Consider the following 17,418-nt stretch of genomic DNA (forward strand, 5'->3'; position numbering starts at 1 on the left):
AGACGGCCGCGCGCGGCCGTCGGTACGGTTTCGGTCCAAAAATGGTCGGTACACATAGGATTTTCCATACTAATTTGGTACATTGTAATTTCACCAACAACATATAAGATAAAGATTTTTAAAAAAAGTATTGAGTGGAGATGGGGCAACCTAGCTCTATTGGTTTAACACACACGGAGAGAGAGGGAGAGAGAGAGAGAGAGAGAGAGAGAGATTGATTTGTTCCAGTGTCGCCCTAGAGTGCACATCAAGAAAGATGTTTGAAGCAAAAGAAGTAAAGAAAAAAAAAATTAAAAAAAAGGGCTTCACCTATGGTGCTATTTCTTCACGTAGACTTCTCATGTTTCACAAGTAACCTCTCTCTCCATCCCATAACCTAATTCATCCCACTCTTATTTACCTTCTTTATGTATGTCAGCATGTCTCCAACTTTAAGCTTGATGGTTAATTATGATATGAGCTTTCAGGATTAAGGCCCTATTAAATGATGGTAAAATTTCATAACCCTAATAATCAATTGATCAAATGATCGAATTTTCGGATGGAGTAAAAGCTTAATATGCTCTCATACCTATATATAGAATCTGAATCAAGATCCTCTCATGCATGATAACTCTCATGCGCGACGCAAGCTGAGATTCACCAGTGTTCCACTGGCTATTCCATTCGTTTCGGTACACGAGATGTGATTTCGACCATGCTAAAAATCAAGTCATTTGAATATCGAGAAAGACTTGATTGGTGTATGTTCGTCAACAAATGAACGATCACAATCTAACCATTTGATTCTGCTCTGATAAATATGCTTTGATTGGATGAATATCAATGTCCGATCGACTCAAATTTTTAAAAGCCAAGAGGCGTTTGGTCCGATCGCATCAACGGTGTTGTAGTTAGGTGCTAGAAGAAAGAATTAAGGTCAGGAGTTCAACTCATCTTCATAATCTTACTATTCTAGCTAATAATACAAACCTTAAATGCATTTCAAAATCTTCAAACTTCTGTGAACTTTCATTTTTTATTTTTTATTTTTGGCCTTTTCTTAGATTTACTCTCAGTATTTAAATCTGCTCGGCCAGGTGTTTCAATGCTAGTATAGTAGTAGCACAATTAAGGACCACCAACAGACAAATTATTTGCATTTAGCTCCCCAAGTCAATCTGGTACTTGATTACATCGTAGTATAGTCTTGCTTGTAAGATACCTACTGACAAATACCTTTCACCAAAGAGGGAAAAAAATACCCAATTAACTTTAATTACCAAGAAGCTGAAAGTCTTGGATCGATCTATACTTCCCACTATAATTCCACGTTAGTAATCATAACACCATGCATGCTCTGTTCACTATTCAAGAAATTAGTTCACGAATATTGCTCCCGAGAAGAGTTTTAGTGGTGAAGTGAAAAGAAAAAATAAATTACAAGAGAAATTCGTAAGAAAATTAAATTGTAGTAAGTACTAATTTATATGTGTAAAAAACAATACTACAAAATTTTAGGCTTTTAATTTGAACATCAAGTTTTGAGATAAAACTAATCCAAGTAGAAAAGGTAAAGGCATGAGTACCTGGACTAGAGAGTAAATCTCCCAAAAAAAGATTGACCACATAGGAAAAAAGGTCCACAATTTAAGATTTAGCAATGAATGAATAATAGTCTATACAATAAAACAAAGAAGTATCTTTTTAAAATGTCTAAGCATATACAAATGTTAGTATCATCTAGCCGTCAAACGAAAAAAAAAATTCAAAGAAATTATCCCCTATTAGTATTCCTATATTTATCATTTCTTCTCCCAATTACCATTTTGTTTTCTTACACGTTTTCAGATGACAAAAATGAAAAACTACTACACATTTAAAATCTCTATACCCGTCAAATACTTATTATTATGCAACTTAAATTCATAGCGCCCTCTCCCTTTCTTTTTGAGAGTCCTGCTCTTCTAAATTTGAAGGATTACAGTTGATTTTTGTATTACTTATACTATCATTTTTAATATGGTCATTCGTGTAAATTTATTATCGAGCAGGGAGAGAGGTATAGTCTTGTTTCTAATGTGAAGTAGTTGATGTGAACTTAATTTAGAAAAAGTGAGATACTTTGTCTCGGGAAGATCTATTTTGGCACGAATTATCTGCTAGCTATGATTCTATTTAGCTAGCAAATTATTCGTGTCTATTTAATGCCATACACGTGGGTTAAATAGTAGAATCATAAGATTACTGTTGATAGAGAGATCTGCTAGCTATGATTATATGACAAAATGATTTGTCCCGCGCTTGAGGTGTGAAAATAAAGATCCATGGGACGGCCTGGCTTGATATGGTCTAGATGGGGAAGACAGATGGTTTGGAAGTGTACATAGGCCCAGAGGATGGGATTGGATTGACCCGTTGAATATGTTGGGCTTGTAATCATCCTCTGTTTTTTTTTTTTTGCTAATTGGCGAAAATAAAATTTATTAGAAACTTGATCGGGTACATCAAGGAAAAGAAAAACCTACCACCATGATATTGATACATGGGATAGGAGAAAAGAGAAGAAAAAACTTCCAATAAAGCATTGGAAGAAGAAAAAAGGAAATAAGATGCACATGATGCACTACAACAGCAGCACGAACTCCACTTAATGCTACTACAACAGCAGGCAGCAGCACAAACTCCGCTTTAGATCTTAGAGAAGAAAGCTGGCACAGGAGAGGGGAGATTGGTCTCAACCAGGCCATATCAGCAGCAGCAGCAATTAGCTTAGAATTCCTTGAGATGATAAATCACAACCAATTGCCACAACACAGAAACTTCAAATCTTTGCATCGTAGGATTTAATCATTAACTCTATAGTTCTACGTACGAAACGACACTGAAACAAGAGTCATAATATATTGCAAAATTCTAAATACCAGAATTCTACCAAAAAGTGCAGTGTATGTTGTGGTTCCGACCACAGTGAAGTGTGGGCCATTTTTAGAGCCAATCTGGTTCACACATTTCAATTACGGTACTCTATAGGGATGTATCAACACTATAATTAATGTGAAGGCATTGATTTTCTATTCAATCCAACAAAGGAGAGATGAAACCATAAAATTCATGGCAAGAAGATCCTCCAAAGAGAAAGTACCTCTGCTGCGCCAAATGAATAACCATACATCTCGCTAATCCATCCAGATTCATATATATCCTGTAATATTTTTGGCATAATGAGCTGTATCGGCTCTGACCTCGGTTTTATGCAGCCATAGTAGAGCAAACTTCCGGAGATCATCTATGTGCATAATGATCACACCGCCGACCTTATCACAAGCTTCAGGATTGCGCATATGGAGTTTTGCAAGCTCATTATGACAGCCAATCAGATAGCTGGCAGACACAATATGGAAAATGTAAGTGGCTGACAGATATTTCCTTTTCTGAAGCTACAATAGCACGAAAATTTACACCTAAACTTGCACCCTCTAAATTCATCTAATCGGCAAGCTAATATCAATAAGGAAGTCAAAAAGATGGTTATGAATTATTTGTCTTACTCAAAGGGAGTGGAAACTGAGCGGCCAAGTGCAGCATTGAACTCCCATGGTGTGATTGGTCCTCTCATGATCATGTCAGCATCCAGAATTACAATGAACTCCGCATCAACATTTTGCATGATTGAGCCAATGCAGGACTGCAGCAGGTTTATTGATTGCAGGATACCTGATGTAGCACATATAAACCGATTAGCATCATATTCAACTTTTTGTATCATAAAAAATGTACCTTTGCCAACCTTTGGTAGCGTGATGGAAGTGCATGTATAGGGTAGGAAATTAAACACGTCCAAATATCAAGGGAGTTGTTTAAACTTTAAACAAGCTGCACAATAATTTAGTTCCAAGAAAAAATTGCAACGGATTCGCCTCATTTGTACTCTTCATGTAGGGTAAATAGTGAATCTAATACATCTAAATTTTTTAATACTACAAACAGATAATGTTTAATAGGTCCCTTTTGTGACCAACATGATGAGATCCAAGCAGCTACTGAATTAGAGCTTTAATGATATTTTTGAAAGTCCTTACAAATGCTACAAACAAACAGTAAGTCAGTGAGTACAGTCAGGCTAAATCAGACAAGGGGAGTTCATCAACCTTAGTTTTTCCAAAGAAGTCAATAAGTAGGACAACAAATACGAAATACCAAAAAAGGAAAACAAAAAAAATAAATAAATAAGGCAGCAATAGAATTACCAATCGCCTGTTAACGGATGTCGACTCATGGATGGAACATAGTGGGTGGGAGCCAGATCACGGCCCTTATAATTCTTTAGATCCTCATCTGTAAAACTGAGAAGCCTCGAGATATTCCCAGGTTGGCCACTCGTATGGAAGCTGTGAATGAGTCCCACAGTTTGCCAATCAAAGTAAGGAGTACACTATGTGGAAAAAACGGTGTGGATTTTCGGATGCGGCTTCCCAGGTTCATCAGAGACCTGTTATTGCAACTCATCCTCCTTGGTTCGCAAGGTATCCGGAGTTGGAAATTTAGGCTGAGTTAGGTCAGCAAAAGTTTTGCTCCTTAAGAGGCTCAAGTATTTTGACCACTTTGGCTTTGGGAAGCCACGTGTGGCATGTTGTGACAAAAGACCCTCATTCGAAGTGTTAATACATTCTATATTCAAGAAAAGTGCTCTCCGTCTATTTGGATCAGCTTCCATTGCTTTTATCTGCACAGAAAATATGCAAGTTTCCAGATCACAACCGAAGCAGAAAAAAAATTGAACATAAATAAGGAATTGGAATGCAGTCCATGGATAAGACTACCTATTAGTCTCAACCCCTTAATGATTAATAATAACCAAGTGAGCGACAAACTTTATAAGTTGATTGAGCTACCATGCATTGAGCCTTAAACACTCAACCCCAAAAAGACAAACACTCTTGCTTGTTTCTTAGGTCGGTTATCCTCTACGAATAATCTTCACTCTTTTATTTGAATATCAATCACAGAACAAGATGGAATTGACAACTCTTCAAGAATGTCATGAGACTCGTGACCAATGCGAATAGTCAAACCTGTAACGGGAAATCTCACCAATGCAATATCTCTTCCAATCAGTATTAGGAACTAGGTCAAGTTACCATCAGTAGAGTTTGAAAAGAAGGTAATTCACTGAGTGACTTTATCAGTATAGTTTCATATTCAGGTGATTACTCAAGCGTCAAATAAAAATTAATGTGCTAGCATCCATTAAGCATGCCACAAAGATGGAAAAAGGTCCAATTTTCTCGTCAGGTTCAAAGTTTTAGCATACAAGAAAGCAGTATGGACTACAGAGCTTACAATCACTAAATCATTTGGTTGAGGTCCACTAAAGGCCACCTTACACATTTTCATGCAGTTACTTCACAAGATTAACAAGAGTAGTAAACAGACAAGATAGAATTAGAAGACATCCTTTGAGACACAAATCCCATAATTTTACAAGATTACTACACTTTTACCTCTCTAGGATAAGGAGGTTCTGGGAAAAGCCTGCCACAATCATAGACAACGTCATCTTCATGGTGATCCAATTCACTGAATGACCAATTTCCAATGCGAAATGGCAAGCCATAATGCATAAGAATAGGCTCAACACCCGAGTTGGCACAATGCTGATTACACAGACCTGTAAGCCCTCCCAGGATTGGAGTTGAAAAGAGGCAAAGACAACTTGCAAACCTTATGCTCTTAGCCCTCCAATGGTAATGAGATACAACAGCAGCAGGTATGAAACTAAAGCATAACTAATCCGTCTATGCATTGGTAACAGGAACTCATGAAACCTCTTAGCCCTCCAAAGATGGTAGTTGAAAAGAGAACATCACCACCATACACAAACCAGGAATATGCAATTGTATGAGGAACACAGGGCAGCTCTGTATTGCGATAACAGAGCAAGCAGCAACATCAGAAGTAAAAGCAGGGGTGGGTAGCAAAGTCGTACCAGCTGAGAGACCAAATCATCCAACTTGATAGGACCAGTCCATTATGCCTCTTAGCCCTCCACAGATTTAGAGTTGAAAAGAAGACAGATAAGGTTTAAATCCGACTTGATATCAAACAGTCCGCGATGCCTCTTAGCTCTCCAAAGATTTGGAGATGAAAAGAAGACAGATAAAGTTTTAAATGTAATAGCCCTCCTGGGTTCAGGAGTTGAAAGAGAGCATCTCCAAAGGAGGACAAACTATGACCAGCAGAAAACATAACAGGATAGAAACCAAAACACTATCCTACCCAACAAACCAACTGAAAAACCAAAACAAAACCCACCAGAAAGCAAACCCAAACAAAAAACAACCAAAAGACCCACAAAAACAGCAACCAAAATCCTAAAAGAGCGGACACACAGACTGAATCAGCAACAGACAAACAACCAGCAAAATAAAACCCCAGCCCAACCCAAACACAAGACAAAGCACCAGAAAAGGAAAAGCCAAAAACAAAACCCCAAAAGCCAAGGCACAAGACACACCCCACCCAGAAAAGGACATAAAAACAAAAACCCAAAAGCCCCCCAAATTTTCAGTTTCCTTATCCCATTCAAACTTCTTATAAAATCATCCACAGAGTAGTCTTTGATATTATAAACCCCTTTCACCCATATGGCCATCCTAGTTTTGACCAAATCAATAATTTCCTCAATCTCCCTAACCTTGTTCCTGAAAACCACTTCATTCCTACATGTCCAAAGAGTCCAGAGCACAGCATAGAAACTAGCTAACCAACAAATTTTTTTCAAATTTTTAAAAGTGTTCTGATCCCAGAACTGGAACAGAACTCTTAGGTTAGGTGGGCTAATCATCCTCTTTGTTGTGAGTTGGAAGTCCATTTTGTTGGGGTCAGTTTCTCCGTTATCCGTTAATGTTTGCTCTCTATAATTCCACTAATCAATTTTCTTCTATCCACCCCAAAAAAGGCACGGGCACGACACAACAAATAATAAGATGTTAGTTGTTACACAAAATAAATTTCCCAACAAAACTAGGTTGGAGATGGGCCAGCACAAGCACGACACAATTAAAAAATGGCACGGCCCATTTGACACCTCTAATTCGACGTGTTATATGATAAGATACTTGCAGATACAAGATTAATTCAGTACAGGATTACCTACAAAACAATACTCTATAAAAGTGAACAGATCTTACCATCAAAGTAAAGCATCGTCTGTATAAGCCCCACACAGAATAAGCAATTAACCAGGTCCCCAACTGCCAAGCACCAAACAAGTCACACTAGTTGCAATCCAAAAATAGAGAAATTATAGAGTACTCTCAACTTAATGGAGACAGCCAAAGTGTACAAAAGCAATAGGTTCCTCTATCCCTCTCTTTTATGCAAACACTCCATTTTTTTATAAAAGTTCCACTAAATGAGAAAAAATAGGGTGCTTATATCAAAAAATGGAGTCAAAATCACAACTTCTTTTTCCCCCTTTTCTCCATATTCCAGGAACGATCAAATATTCAACAGTAAGAGGGCATTCAAACATAAGGTCAATAATTTTCAATATAGAGAATTCCGTGTTCAACGACAAGTATGGACTTTTAGACGTACGGTATTTACTATGGAAAATGATATAGGTACCGATAGCTTTGTAGGGAAAACGTACCGACCGGCCGCGCTGGGCCATCTCCGGCCACCAGACGGCCGATCCGAGCCGTCCAAAAATTCTAAAAAATAAACTAAGGGGGCCCTCACGGGAATCAATGGCATCCAATGTGTGTAAGGTGCTTGATCTAAACACCATATTTTTCGTGTATAGATCAAGCACGAAAAATATGGTGTTTAGATTAAGTACCTTACACACATTAGATGCCGTTGATTCCCACGTAGGCCTCTGTTGATTCCCACGTAGGCCTCTGTTGATTCCCACGTAGGTCCCATTGGCTTTTTTTTTTAGAATTTTTGGACGGCTCGGATCGGCCATCCAGTGGCCGGAGACGGCCCGGCACGGCTGGTCGGTACATTTTCCCTGCAAAGCTATCGGTACTGATAGCAGTGCTCATTTACTATTTAGTCCTTTCTTCTTCTTTTTTCTAGTTCATTTCCCAGTGCTTCCCTGGACTGACCTTTAATGCGTTTCTCAAGATAATAAAGAGATTAAGAATTCTCTCATCCATTACTTTTTTCCAGATAATCCTAATATACAAAGCTATGTAGATCAGATAGCACTTAATCTAGTGTCAACATGAAATTTGGCATAAATAAAGGGGCAAAAGAGGTCCATGAGCTTCAACACTAGAATCTTTTGTTGCACAAAAACATACCAGATCACCTGAACCAAATAGTATCTGTAACTCTGTTCCCGTGCTTTTTTAATCTTGCAATCCTGCCACCGAAAATGCACGGAAATAGGGGTACATGGATTTTTCCATATAGAAGATTTGATTTGACCTCGAGGAAGATGTAAGAGTAACTTTTAAACCAATTCTCAAGTAATTCCATCCCTATATAAGGACACACACATACATATATGCATAAATTAAGTGTGCATGTGCTATGACTTGGGTTGATCCATGACATTAATTAGCAACCCCACAGTGTGAAATTGGTAAACAGTCACCACCTTCCATCCAAAACACACAATGTGAAATTGGTAGATAACAGTCACCACCTTCCATCCAAAACACACACCCCTTCACACTCACCAACTAGCCAGCAGCTCATTAATCCTCCAAATAATACACAATGAAACTGTGATCCATCATGTATCTTATTATAGAAACATGAGATCACATGGAAAAAATAATTCCTCAAACATCAAAACAGGTCAAAGAATCAGAATTAAATTGCCCCAAACTTCAGCACTAACTAAAGAACAGAAAGGATATAAGTAGCACTCAAACATTGAGGAAGAATGAACAGAGCTTCAGAGAACTCAGACATAAAGAAATTGGCGGGAGGATACTGAATTTGTATCAGAATGGGATATACAAACAGCATTGGGAAGTACCAACTGATTCGAATGATCGGAGAAGACATGTTCGCGAAGGTCAAGCTGGCCGTAAACACAGACAATGGTCAGTAAGTTGCAATCAAGATCATCGATAAGCAAATGGTCGTAAAAAGAAATATCATGTACCAGGTGAATTCCAAGAAAACCAATTTCAAAATCCCCTATCTTTGTTTTGTTTTTTTTTGCTTCATTGGCTATGTACAGGTTGATTTGCAGTCGTGGTTTGAATCAGTGTTTTCAGAAACCACTAATTAACTAGCTCACTACACCAGATTTGTTCCCAATGTGGTTTCTTTAAAGTTTTCTTAAGGAGGGAAAAATCAAACACATTGAAATGAAATCTTGGGAAAGTGGAGTTTTGGCATGGGAAAATGTAAGAAAAGGGCGGTAAGTTCCCTAATAGATTCAAATCTGCGTCTTTTTTTGATGCACGGAGCTTTGATTTTCAGGTGAAGAGAGAAATAAGAACAATGAAGCTTCTGAATCATCCAAACATTGTCAAAATACACGAGGTATTATAGCTGCTTGGAATCCTGATTTGACTCGTCTAAAGAACTTTCTTGAAATAGACATTGATTTCAACTCATAGGTAATCGGCACAAAGACAAAAATTTACATGGTAATGGACTAAGTATCAGGAGGGCAGCTATCTGATAAGATGGTGAGATTCAACTAGTTGACTATTGGAAGCCAAAACTGGTGTTTGGGAGATCTTACAAACAATTATAATCACCTGGGAAAAAAAATTCACAGTTATATATGTTAAAAGGGTTTGATGAAAGAGGGGCAAGTAAACACTTTCAGCTGTTACTCGATGCTGTAGACTATTGTCTTTACAGAGGGGTTTACCAAGATCTAAAGGTCAGAATGAAACTATCCTGCTCAAGTCTTCTTTTCACAGTTATCTACAAGGGGAAAATTGGAAATTTACTTGGATCTTGGCATTTTAATTTACAGCCAGAAAACTTGCTTTTGGACAGAAACGGAAATCTGAAAGTATCAGATTTTGGACTCAGCGTGTTGCAGAAGGTAACCGCCACTTATTCCTTCTAGACATTTTACCTCCCTGTGATTTGGGTCTTGTGCAGATTGACTCCCCGACTTTTAAACGTTGAACCATGTAACCCCCACATGGTTCCTAGAGTAACCCTCTTTTCATAACTGACTTAACGGCTCAGGGACCTACTATCTACTGCGTGTGGCTCTCCAAGCTATGCAACACCAGAGGTAATAAACAATTTTCATGCTAAAGCACAATTTATACCTTGTTTTCTTGCATTGAAGGAAAAACGAAAGCGAGAAAATTTGGAAGGGAAACAGAAACGAAACAAGATTACCTTTGTATGAAGAAAAGCAGAGAGCTAACTTCATTGCAATCTTCATGATTTGGGGAACAGCTGATTACAAATAAGGGGTATGAGGGAGCGGCCGCAGATATTTGGTCCTGTGGAGTCATCCTTTTTGAATTACTTGCCGGATGTCTACTGTTTGATGATCTTAACCTGGTCAACTTGTATCATGCCATCAAACTAAATTATAAAAATGCCCAAATTTCAAAGAATCAGCAAATTTCTTACATCTGATAAAAATGTCCTTGCAATAGATCCTGAGAGTACAATATGAATTTCCTGAGTGGTTTACTGAAAGCCACAAGAAACTGATCTCCGGATACTTGATCTGAATCCACGAACGGTAGTGCTCTACACCATCATTAGTAAACAGAAACAAATTGTGGAATTAAGACTGGAAATTCAACAAAATCTTGTTTTGCCAATGCAGCGAACAAGACTACCAGAAATTATTGAAGACAAGTGGTTTCAAACAACAGATTATGAGCCTGCAGTGCATTTCGAATGTGATGAAAATACCAACTTGGATGATGTTCATGCAGCTTTAGGGTTCAATTAAGGTAATGACTTCATGAGTATTTAACATAGAAAGTTTCACAATTGACAATGTCACCTAAGAGATATCTTGCACCTTATGTTGGAAAATGAGACTCAAACAAAAACTTCCAATACTCCAAGTTTCATCAATGCTTTTCAGCCAATAGCAATGTCACAAGACCTTGATTTGTCACGACTATATGAAGTACAGGTGATTTGCAAATATCGTAGCCTTAGTTCATAAGTTATAAATACTTCTTTTCTTCCATTCTAAAATGCCGTGAACTTTTTGATCCGATTTAGATTATGAAAAGCAGAAAACTCTTGGATCCAAGCATACAATCCATGAAACGATAGAGAAAATTGAAGCTGCAGCAAGGGATGTGTCTCTGTCTATTGAAAGGAAGAACAATTCGAAGGTAGTATCTGCATACGTCTGTTGTTTTCTATTCACCCAAGTGAAATATTCCTATTTGCTTCTCAATTTCTTTAATCTTCTTGAAAATATCAGTTGAAAATTCATCTGAAATTGAAGATGAGTAGATCATGCTTTAACCTATCAGCAGAGGTAACAATCACTTACAGATTCTATCGCTCTAAAATCAGGATATCAAACTCTAACCAGTGTATGAGACAAAACTCAGGTAATTGAAGTGGCACCCACACATTGTGTAATGGAAATATCAAAATCTGATGGGGAACTGGGACTGTACAGAGAGGTAATAAGCACAAACATTATGTACATTACATATTGGTATATATATTACAAAATATACATGTTACATTTAGTACCTTTAATCATTTTTGTTCATCTGAAATTGGCGAGCAGTTCTGCAAAAGTTTATCAATTATGCTGACAGAAGAAACAGGTGTATCAACTGAAAATCAAGCAGCCAAGGAAGTAATTGTCAATAGCAAAAATATGTTATCAAACTAAAGGAAGGCTTGGATCTGTGTGAAATATTGTGAGGAAAATATTTGGGGGCGCAAAGATCCCCGCCAGCATTTTTGGGTGATAAACTAATTACCACAAGAGGTGTTGACTCTGCTCTATAAACCACATTACCACAAGACTGTAGTGTTGCCAATTGCTTCGACTGCAGAAATTATATAGAATAACAGTGAAACCAAAAGATAATCTAACTAGGAATATGGATGACCACCCTTGGGACTTCATTAATACTGTTCCTTAAGATCTTCTACAACAACAATCATGGATACAAAATGTTGTCTTGTTCACAACCAGTTGAGGATTCACTAGAAGCTAACCTCACTTTAGTCTGAATACATACTATACTTCTCCAAATGGACATATCAATAGGGAAAAATTCCTGTCTCTCTTGTTCCCAGGACCTCATACTAAAGTACTTCATACCACACTTCCATGATCTGAGGAGTTTTCATAGCAATGAGGAGAAAGCTTCCCATCCTTCACACTTATCCTGGGCTTGGTACCTGCCCCTACTTCTTGCAGCATTTTCACCACCCTTCTCATTGAAGGCCGGTTAATGGGAAGTGAGCTAACACAAAGGAGGCCGATATCCAGAACCTTGCCAATTTGTTCTTTGCAAGTAGAAGCCAGAGTTGAATCAAGCACATGGTCGATGCCTTTCTGGTTCAAGCTACCGCAGACCCATGTCACTAGGTCTTTCTCTCCAAACTCTGGATCAACGGGTCGTCTACCAGTCACTAGCTCTAGAATGACCACACCGAAGCTGTAGATGTCGCTCTTTTCATCCACTTGAAGAGTGTATGCATATTCTGCAGTAGGTTTAAGATCCAACAGACCAGATTCAATTAAAATTTAGCAAACTGTTGAACAAGTAATCAAATTGTTTTAAGAAGATAGATAATTCTAAGCAGATAACTCAAATTAAGGTAAGTGCAGATTCTAAATGTAAGCTAAGTTTGAATTTGACAATTCTAAACAAGATGTTCTCCAAACTAAATTATGAATTATGCAGCTCAACGTATGCTCAGTATTCATTATAAATTTATAAAGCTACAGGAAAGCAACACTGATTCGGGTGAAACAATTTTACATGATATGAGCAGAAAACATAAAACACAATATGGGAAGCCTTGAGTTCGCACATGCTTGGCAGAAGACGCGAAACAATAAATAATTCGTCTAGTTGATGAAACCAATACTAATTCAGCATACCAGAAAAGAAAGCACATCAAGTGGTACCACATAAAATCACTAATAGGAGATTCATGATCCAGTTTTACAACTAAGAATTGATATGGTAAGAACGGAAACAATCGAGCATGTAACGGACATGTCATACCTGGTGCAATGTAACCACAAGAGCCAGCAATGGAAGACATCAATTTTGCATCCTTGTTCACTGTTTCGACAATTTTAGCAACTCCGAAATCAGAAATTCTAGCACCAAAATCTTCATCCAACAAAATATTGTTCGACTTGACATCCCTATGGAAAATGGGAGGAACGCAGTCATGATGCAAATAAGAAAGACCCTCAGCAGCATCCATCGCTATCCTCAATCTTGTAGGCCAATCTAACAAGTCTCTTTTGCTACTATGTAGCAAATCCCCCAAGCTCCCATTTGGCATGTATTCGTATACCAAAAGCTTGCTTTCCCCAGTGTTGCAACAACACCACAACCTAACAATATTCTTGTGCCTAATTTTCCCCAATGTCTCAACCTCAACCTCAAAGGCATCTTTTTGTAATTCAGAACAGCTAAACCTTTCGTCATCTTTTCTTGAACTTTTAAACAGCTTCTTCACTGCTACTGCCTCACCATTGCTAAGCACAACCTTGAAGACCTTCCCCGAACCTCCACTTCCGATAACATTATCTTCATCGATGTAATCGAGGATTTCATATTCGTTGAAGCCCAGTTTATGGAATGATTTCCACTTCACCATAGAAATTCCTTTGTTCATTTTTGTGTAATTCCAGAACTTCCATACAAACCAAGCAACCCCAACAACAAAAATTATGCCAGCTAGTACAAAGAGAGACCTAAGTATCCACTCATAACCACGATTCCTAACCCTGGTTTTTCGAGTACAAAGATCAGGCAGATAACCACATAAGCCCGGATTGCCCAAAAAGCTATCCCTATACAAATCCTTAGCATAAAGGCCAGGAATTTCGCCAGTGAGACGATTGTAGGACAAATTTAGCACAGTGAGCTTCAAATTCTCCAACTCAAGTGGGATTTGCCCGGAAAACTGATTATCAGAAAGATCAAGGTAATTAAGAACTGGCAAACTCCCAATACCACTTGGGATTTCACCAGATAAACTATTACTGGCCAAATTAAGCTGATTGAGCTGCTTCAATGAGTCGATTCCCATTGGAAACTCCCCAGACAACCCATTGTTACTGAGATCAAGCCTCCCTAACTGACCCAAGTTCACAATCGTCGACGGAATTTCCCCAGAAAGATCATTATCACTACTGGAAAATTGTCCTAAATTTCTTAAAGATCCAATTTCTTTCGGTATAGACCCCGAAAATCGATTCTTGGAAATGAAAAGCACTGAGAGATTTGATGCACCAGATATCGTATAAGATATGTTACCTGAAAATGAATTATCACCAATATCAAGCAAATACATGGCAGGTAACCCCCAAAACTCAGCCGGCACTGAACCGGTTAACCGGTTACCCCCTAACCGAACCCGGCTCAAACTTGTACAATTTCCAAGATTGACTGGAATGGACCCAGAAAACAAGTTGTATATCAATAGAAGCTGTGATAATGCCCCCTTCTCGCAGAGAGTCGATGGAATGGGACCAGAAAACTGGTTTTCAGACACGTCTATGGTTTCTAATGGAGAGTTCTTCCCGAGTTGACTCGGCAAAAACCCATGAAGCTTATTGTTGAACACTTTGAGCTCGTACAAGTTGGGGGACAACGCTATGCTGTCCGGCAACAAACCCTCTAGTTGGTTATCACACAGGTTCAATGACTCGAGTGGCAAACGGCACAACTCGTCCGGAACGGGCCCGGTTAACCCGTTGTAACACGCGTCGAATCGCCGGAGCGACGTCAAGTTCGACCATCCAGCCGCCGGCAACTCGCCGGAAAACGAGTTGTTGTACAGCTCGATCTGGACAACAGTCTTGAGCCGAAAAATCACGCTCGCTATCGACCCGGTGAGCGTGTTGTCCGACACGTCGAGGTCGACGAGTCGACTCAGTCGCCCGAAACTGTCGGGAATCGAGCCAACCAGGTTGCAGCGACTCAACCACAGGGTCTCTAAGCCAGTTAAGTTCCCGAGTTCGGGAGCGAGTCGACTCGGCGTGAACAGAAGGTTGTAAGCGAGCGACAGCGTTTTCAGACTCGTTAGGTTACCGAGGAAAGCGGGGAATGTGCCGGTGAGAAGGTTGCTGACCAAATCCAGAGTCTCCAGTCGCCGGAACCGGCCGAAGCTCGTCGGAATCTCGCCGGTAAAGCCGTTGGCGCCGAGGATGAGGGTTTTCAAATCGGGCATTTCGACCAACGTGTACGGAATGGGGCCGGTGAGGAAGTTCTGGGCTAAATTGAGAGTAACGAGGTTTCGACACGCGGATATGGAGAGGGGGAGGGAGGAGTTGATGTTGTTGTTGTAGAAAGAAAGGGAGGAGAGAGAGGGGAGGCGGCAGAGGGAGGGTGGGAAGGGGCCGGATAGGTCGAGGTTGGAGAGGTCGACGGAGGTGACGGAGCGGGTAGTCGGATCGCAGGCGATTCCGGTCCAGTTGCACGGGGTTTGGTCGCGCTCGTTCCAGCCGGAGAGGTAGGCGTTTGGGTCGGAGAGAGTGAGCTTGACTCGCTGGAGGTAGAGGCCTTCCTGGTTTAGAGAGAGAGTGAGGGGTTGGAGTGAGAGGAAGAGCAGAAGGGGTAGTAGTAGCATTGTAGAAGTAGTCATTTTCAACAACTGAGAAAACCAACTGAAGGTCTCAATTTCGTTTGTTAAAGTATATCTCCATGCAAGTATGTGTATGTCTGTAGAGAGAGAACTCAGGGAAGGGGAGAGAGAGAGAGAGAGAGAGAGAGGGAGGGAAACGTGCAGGCAAATTTTGAAGAGGAGCGAGAGAAATGTGTATGGGGTTGTGTGGGCTTTTTTGGCGCTGGTTTAAAACAGAATTGGGGAGGAATTGAATTCGTGGTCTGTTGAAGAGGTGGGGCCTAGGGGGGAGGGAGAGAGATGGGTTGGGTGGGGAGTGGGGCAATAAAGGGGACGGTGGCCTAATAATGGAACCATTGTGGTTGGGGATTCAAAAAAGTGAGTCAAAGAAAGGGATTTATCTTCACCTTTGGATGAGACTTGAAAGTAAAACTTTGAGAATTGGTTCATTTTGTTTGATTTACATTTTAGAAAGTTATTTTGAGAATAATATGGGATAATAAATAGAAAAAAATAGAAAAAAAAATTTATTAAAAATTGTGCCGAGAGTAAAAAGTTACTCTCAAAATAATAAACCAAACGAAATTATCTTTCATATAGAATGAGTTGCTTTTTTAAACGTTTTATCATTGTCCATGAAAGCATGTGATTTATGTATGAGTTATTCATACGAGCTTCGGATAATGAAGTTTCTCATCTTTTGGAAAATAAGGAGTAAGGCAACGTGGTACTTGTTTTGTGGACTCTGAGACTCGTGGATATTTTGTGAATGAGTATTAGTTATACTTTTGAGTTATTCGTTTGAACTTTGTAATACTTGTAAGTGGCTTGTTAAACCTTATCACTAAGCATAGTTCTGAGTGGTTTTAACTTGTACGATCCTTGTATAAGACGCGTTGATTTGTTTATAAAAATAAAGTAGGTTGAGCTTTCGCTAATTAATTCATGTGTCCCTTCGGGTAATTGCTTATGCATTGGTTCGACCTAAGTTATAGCCTTGGTGATGGTTTCACCAGCACTTTATTACGACTAAGACTTACAACAGGTCAGGTTCGTGACAGGTGGTCCTGCCTATTGGAGGTGGTCGAAAATGGCAGTTTGACCGTGGTTTTGCAAGGTGGACGTGGCTTTGATCTGGTACTTTCATTACGTCTTTGGCGGGTTGGCATGATGCTGTCGATGAATATTTACCGGGGTTTGGCTTGGGTCTCTGATTAGTGCTTTCAGGAGGTCTTCTCTTGTAGAATCTGGAGTTGGTGCTTACTAATCGGTGGAGACTACAGTGGAGGTTCTAGAGGTGGCAGTGCTATGGTGGTTGTTGGTCAGTGGTGGCGTCTTGGGGCTAGCGGCGGCTAGGGTTTGCTGGGTAGGGTTTGGTTTCTTAGGTTTTTTGGGTTTGGACTTGGCTCATTAGATGTATGTTTGGAGTTCAGGCTTGACCCATTTTAGTGTTTGGGCCTGGCCATTTTGATTTTTCATCCAATGTTTTATCAGATGGTTAATGTACCATTATCAAGTTTAATAAAATTTCCGTTTGCGGATTAAAAAAAAAACACGCTACATGATGGGGGGAAAAAAATTCATGTAGTACCCTATTGATTACTATTATTGTTGAACATGTGCACTATTAAAGAATTTCAAGATTGAAAAAGTGCATTCTAAATTTCATCTAAGGCCTTA

The 17,418-nt window shown here is 39.4% G+C and overlaps 2 protein-coding genes, 1 long non-coding RNA gene and 1 pseudogene across 3 annotated transcripts; 2 read left to right on the forward strand and 2 right to left on the reverse strand.

The window, feature by feature from the left end:
- Positions 1-2,429: 2,429 nt before the first annotated feature.
- On the reverse strand, positions 2,430-7,911 carry LOC131328613 (peptidyl serine alpha-galactosyltransferase-like; annotated as a pseudogene).
- A 944-nt stretch (positions 7,912-8,855) lies between these two features.
- LOC131329064 (uncharacterized) lies at positions 8,856-9,883 on the forward strand. The gene is made up of 3 exons (XR_009200608.1): positions 8,856-9,112; positions 9,433-9,495; positions 9,573-9,883. It is a non-coding gene; the product is annotated as an uncharacterized LOC131329064 (long non-coding RNA).
- A 1,078-nt stretch (positions 9,884-10,961) lies between these two features.
- LOC131329063 (CBL-interacting serine/threonine-protein kinase 21-like) lies at positions 10,962-11,853 on the forward strand. The gene is made up of 5 exons (XM_058362123.1): positions 10,962-11,080; positions 11,184-11,288; positions 11,381-11,437; positions 11,514-11,588; positions 11,699-11,853. Exons 1-5 carry the CDS (start codon positions 10,967-10,969, stop codon positions 11,804-11,806), a joined length of 459 nt encoding a protein of 152 aa, XP_058218106.1. The 5' UTR covers positions 10,962-10,966; the 3' UTR covers positions 11,807-11,853.
- A 90-nt stretch (positions 11,854-11,943) lies between these two features.
- LOC131329062 (receptor-like protein kinase HSL1) lies at positions 11,944-16,024 on the reverse strand. Its single transcript, XM_058362122.1, has 2 exons — positions 13,161-16,024; positions 11,944-12,630 (listed from the first exon to the last, which is right to left on the reverse strand). Exons 1-2 carry the CDS (start codon positions 15,757-15,759, stop codon positions 12,239-12,241), a joined length of 2,991 nt encoding a protein of 996 aa, XP_058218105.1. The 5' UTR covers positions 15,760-16,024; the 3' UTR covers positions 11,944-12,238.
- Between the last annotated feature and the right edge of the window lie 1,394 nt (positions 16,025-17,418).

The sequence above is a fragment of the Rhododendron vialii genome, chromosome 6a (genome assembly GCF_030253575.1).
Source record: "Rhododendron vialii isolate Sample 1 chromosome 6a, ASM3025357v1".
In the NCBI taxonomy this organism is placed as follows: domain Eukaryota; kingdom Viridiplantae; phylum Streptophyta; class Magnoliopsida; order Ericales; family Ericaceae; genus Rhododendron; species Rhododendron vialii.

Coding starts and splice junctions, on each gene's coding strand:
- LOC131329063 (XM_058362123.1), top strand. CDS start 10,967: ATGTTGGAAAATGAGACTCAAACAAAAACTTCCAATACTCCAAGTTTC. Junction 11,081..11,183: donor CACGACTATATGAAGTACAG/GTGATTTGCAAA, acceptor GATTATGAAAAG/CAGAAAACTCTTGGATCCAA. Junction 11,438..11,513: donor GCTTTAACCTATCAGCAGAG/GTAACAATCACT, acceptor GACAAAACTCAG/GTAATTGAAGTGGCACCCAC.
- LOC131329062 (XM_058362122.1), bottom strand. CDS start 15,759: ATGACTACTTCTACAATGCTACTACTACCCCTTCTGCTCTTCCTCTCA. Junction 12,631..13,160: donor TTGTGGTTACATTGCACCAG/GTATGACATGTC, acceptor AACCTACTGCAG/AATATGCATACACTCTTCAA.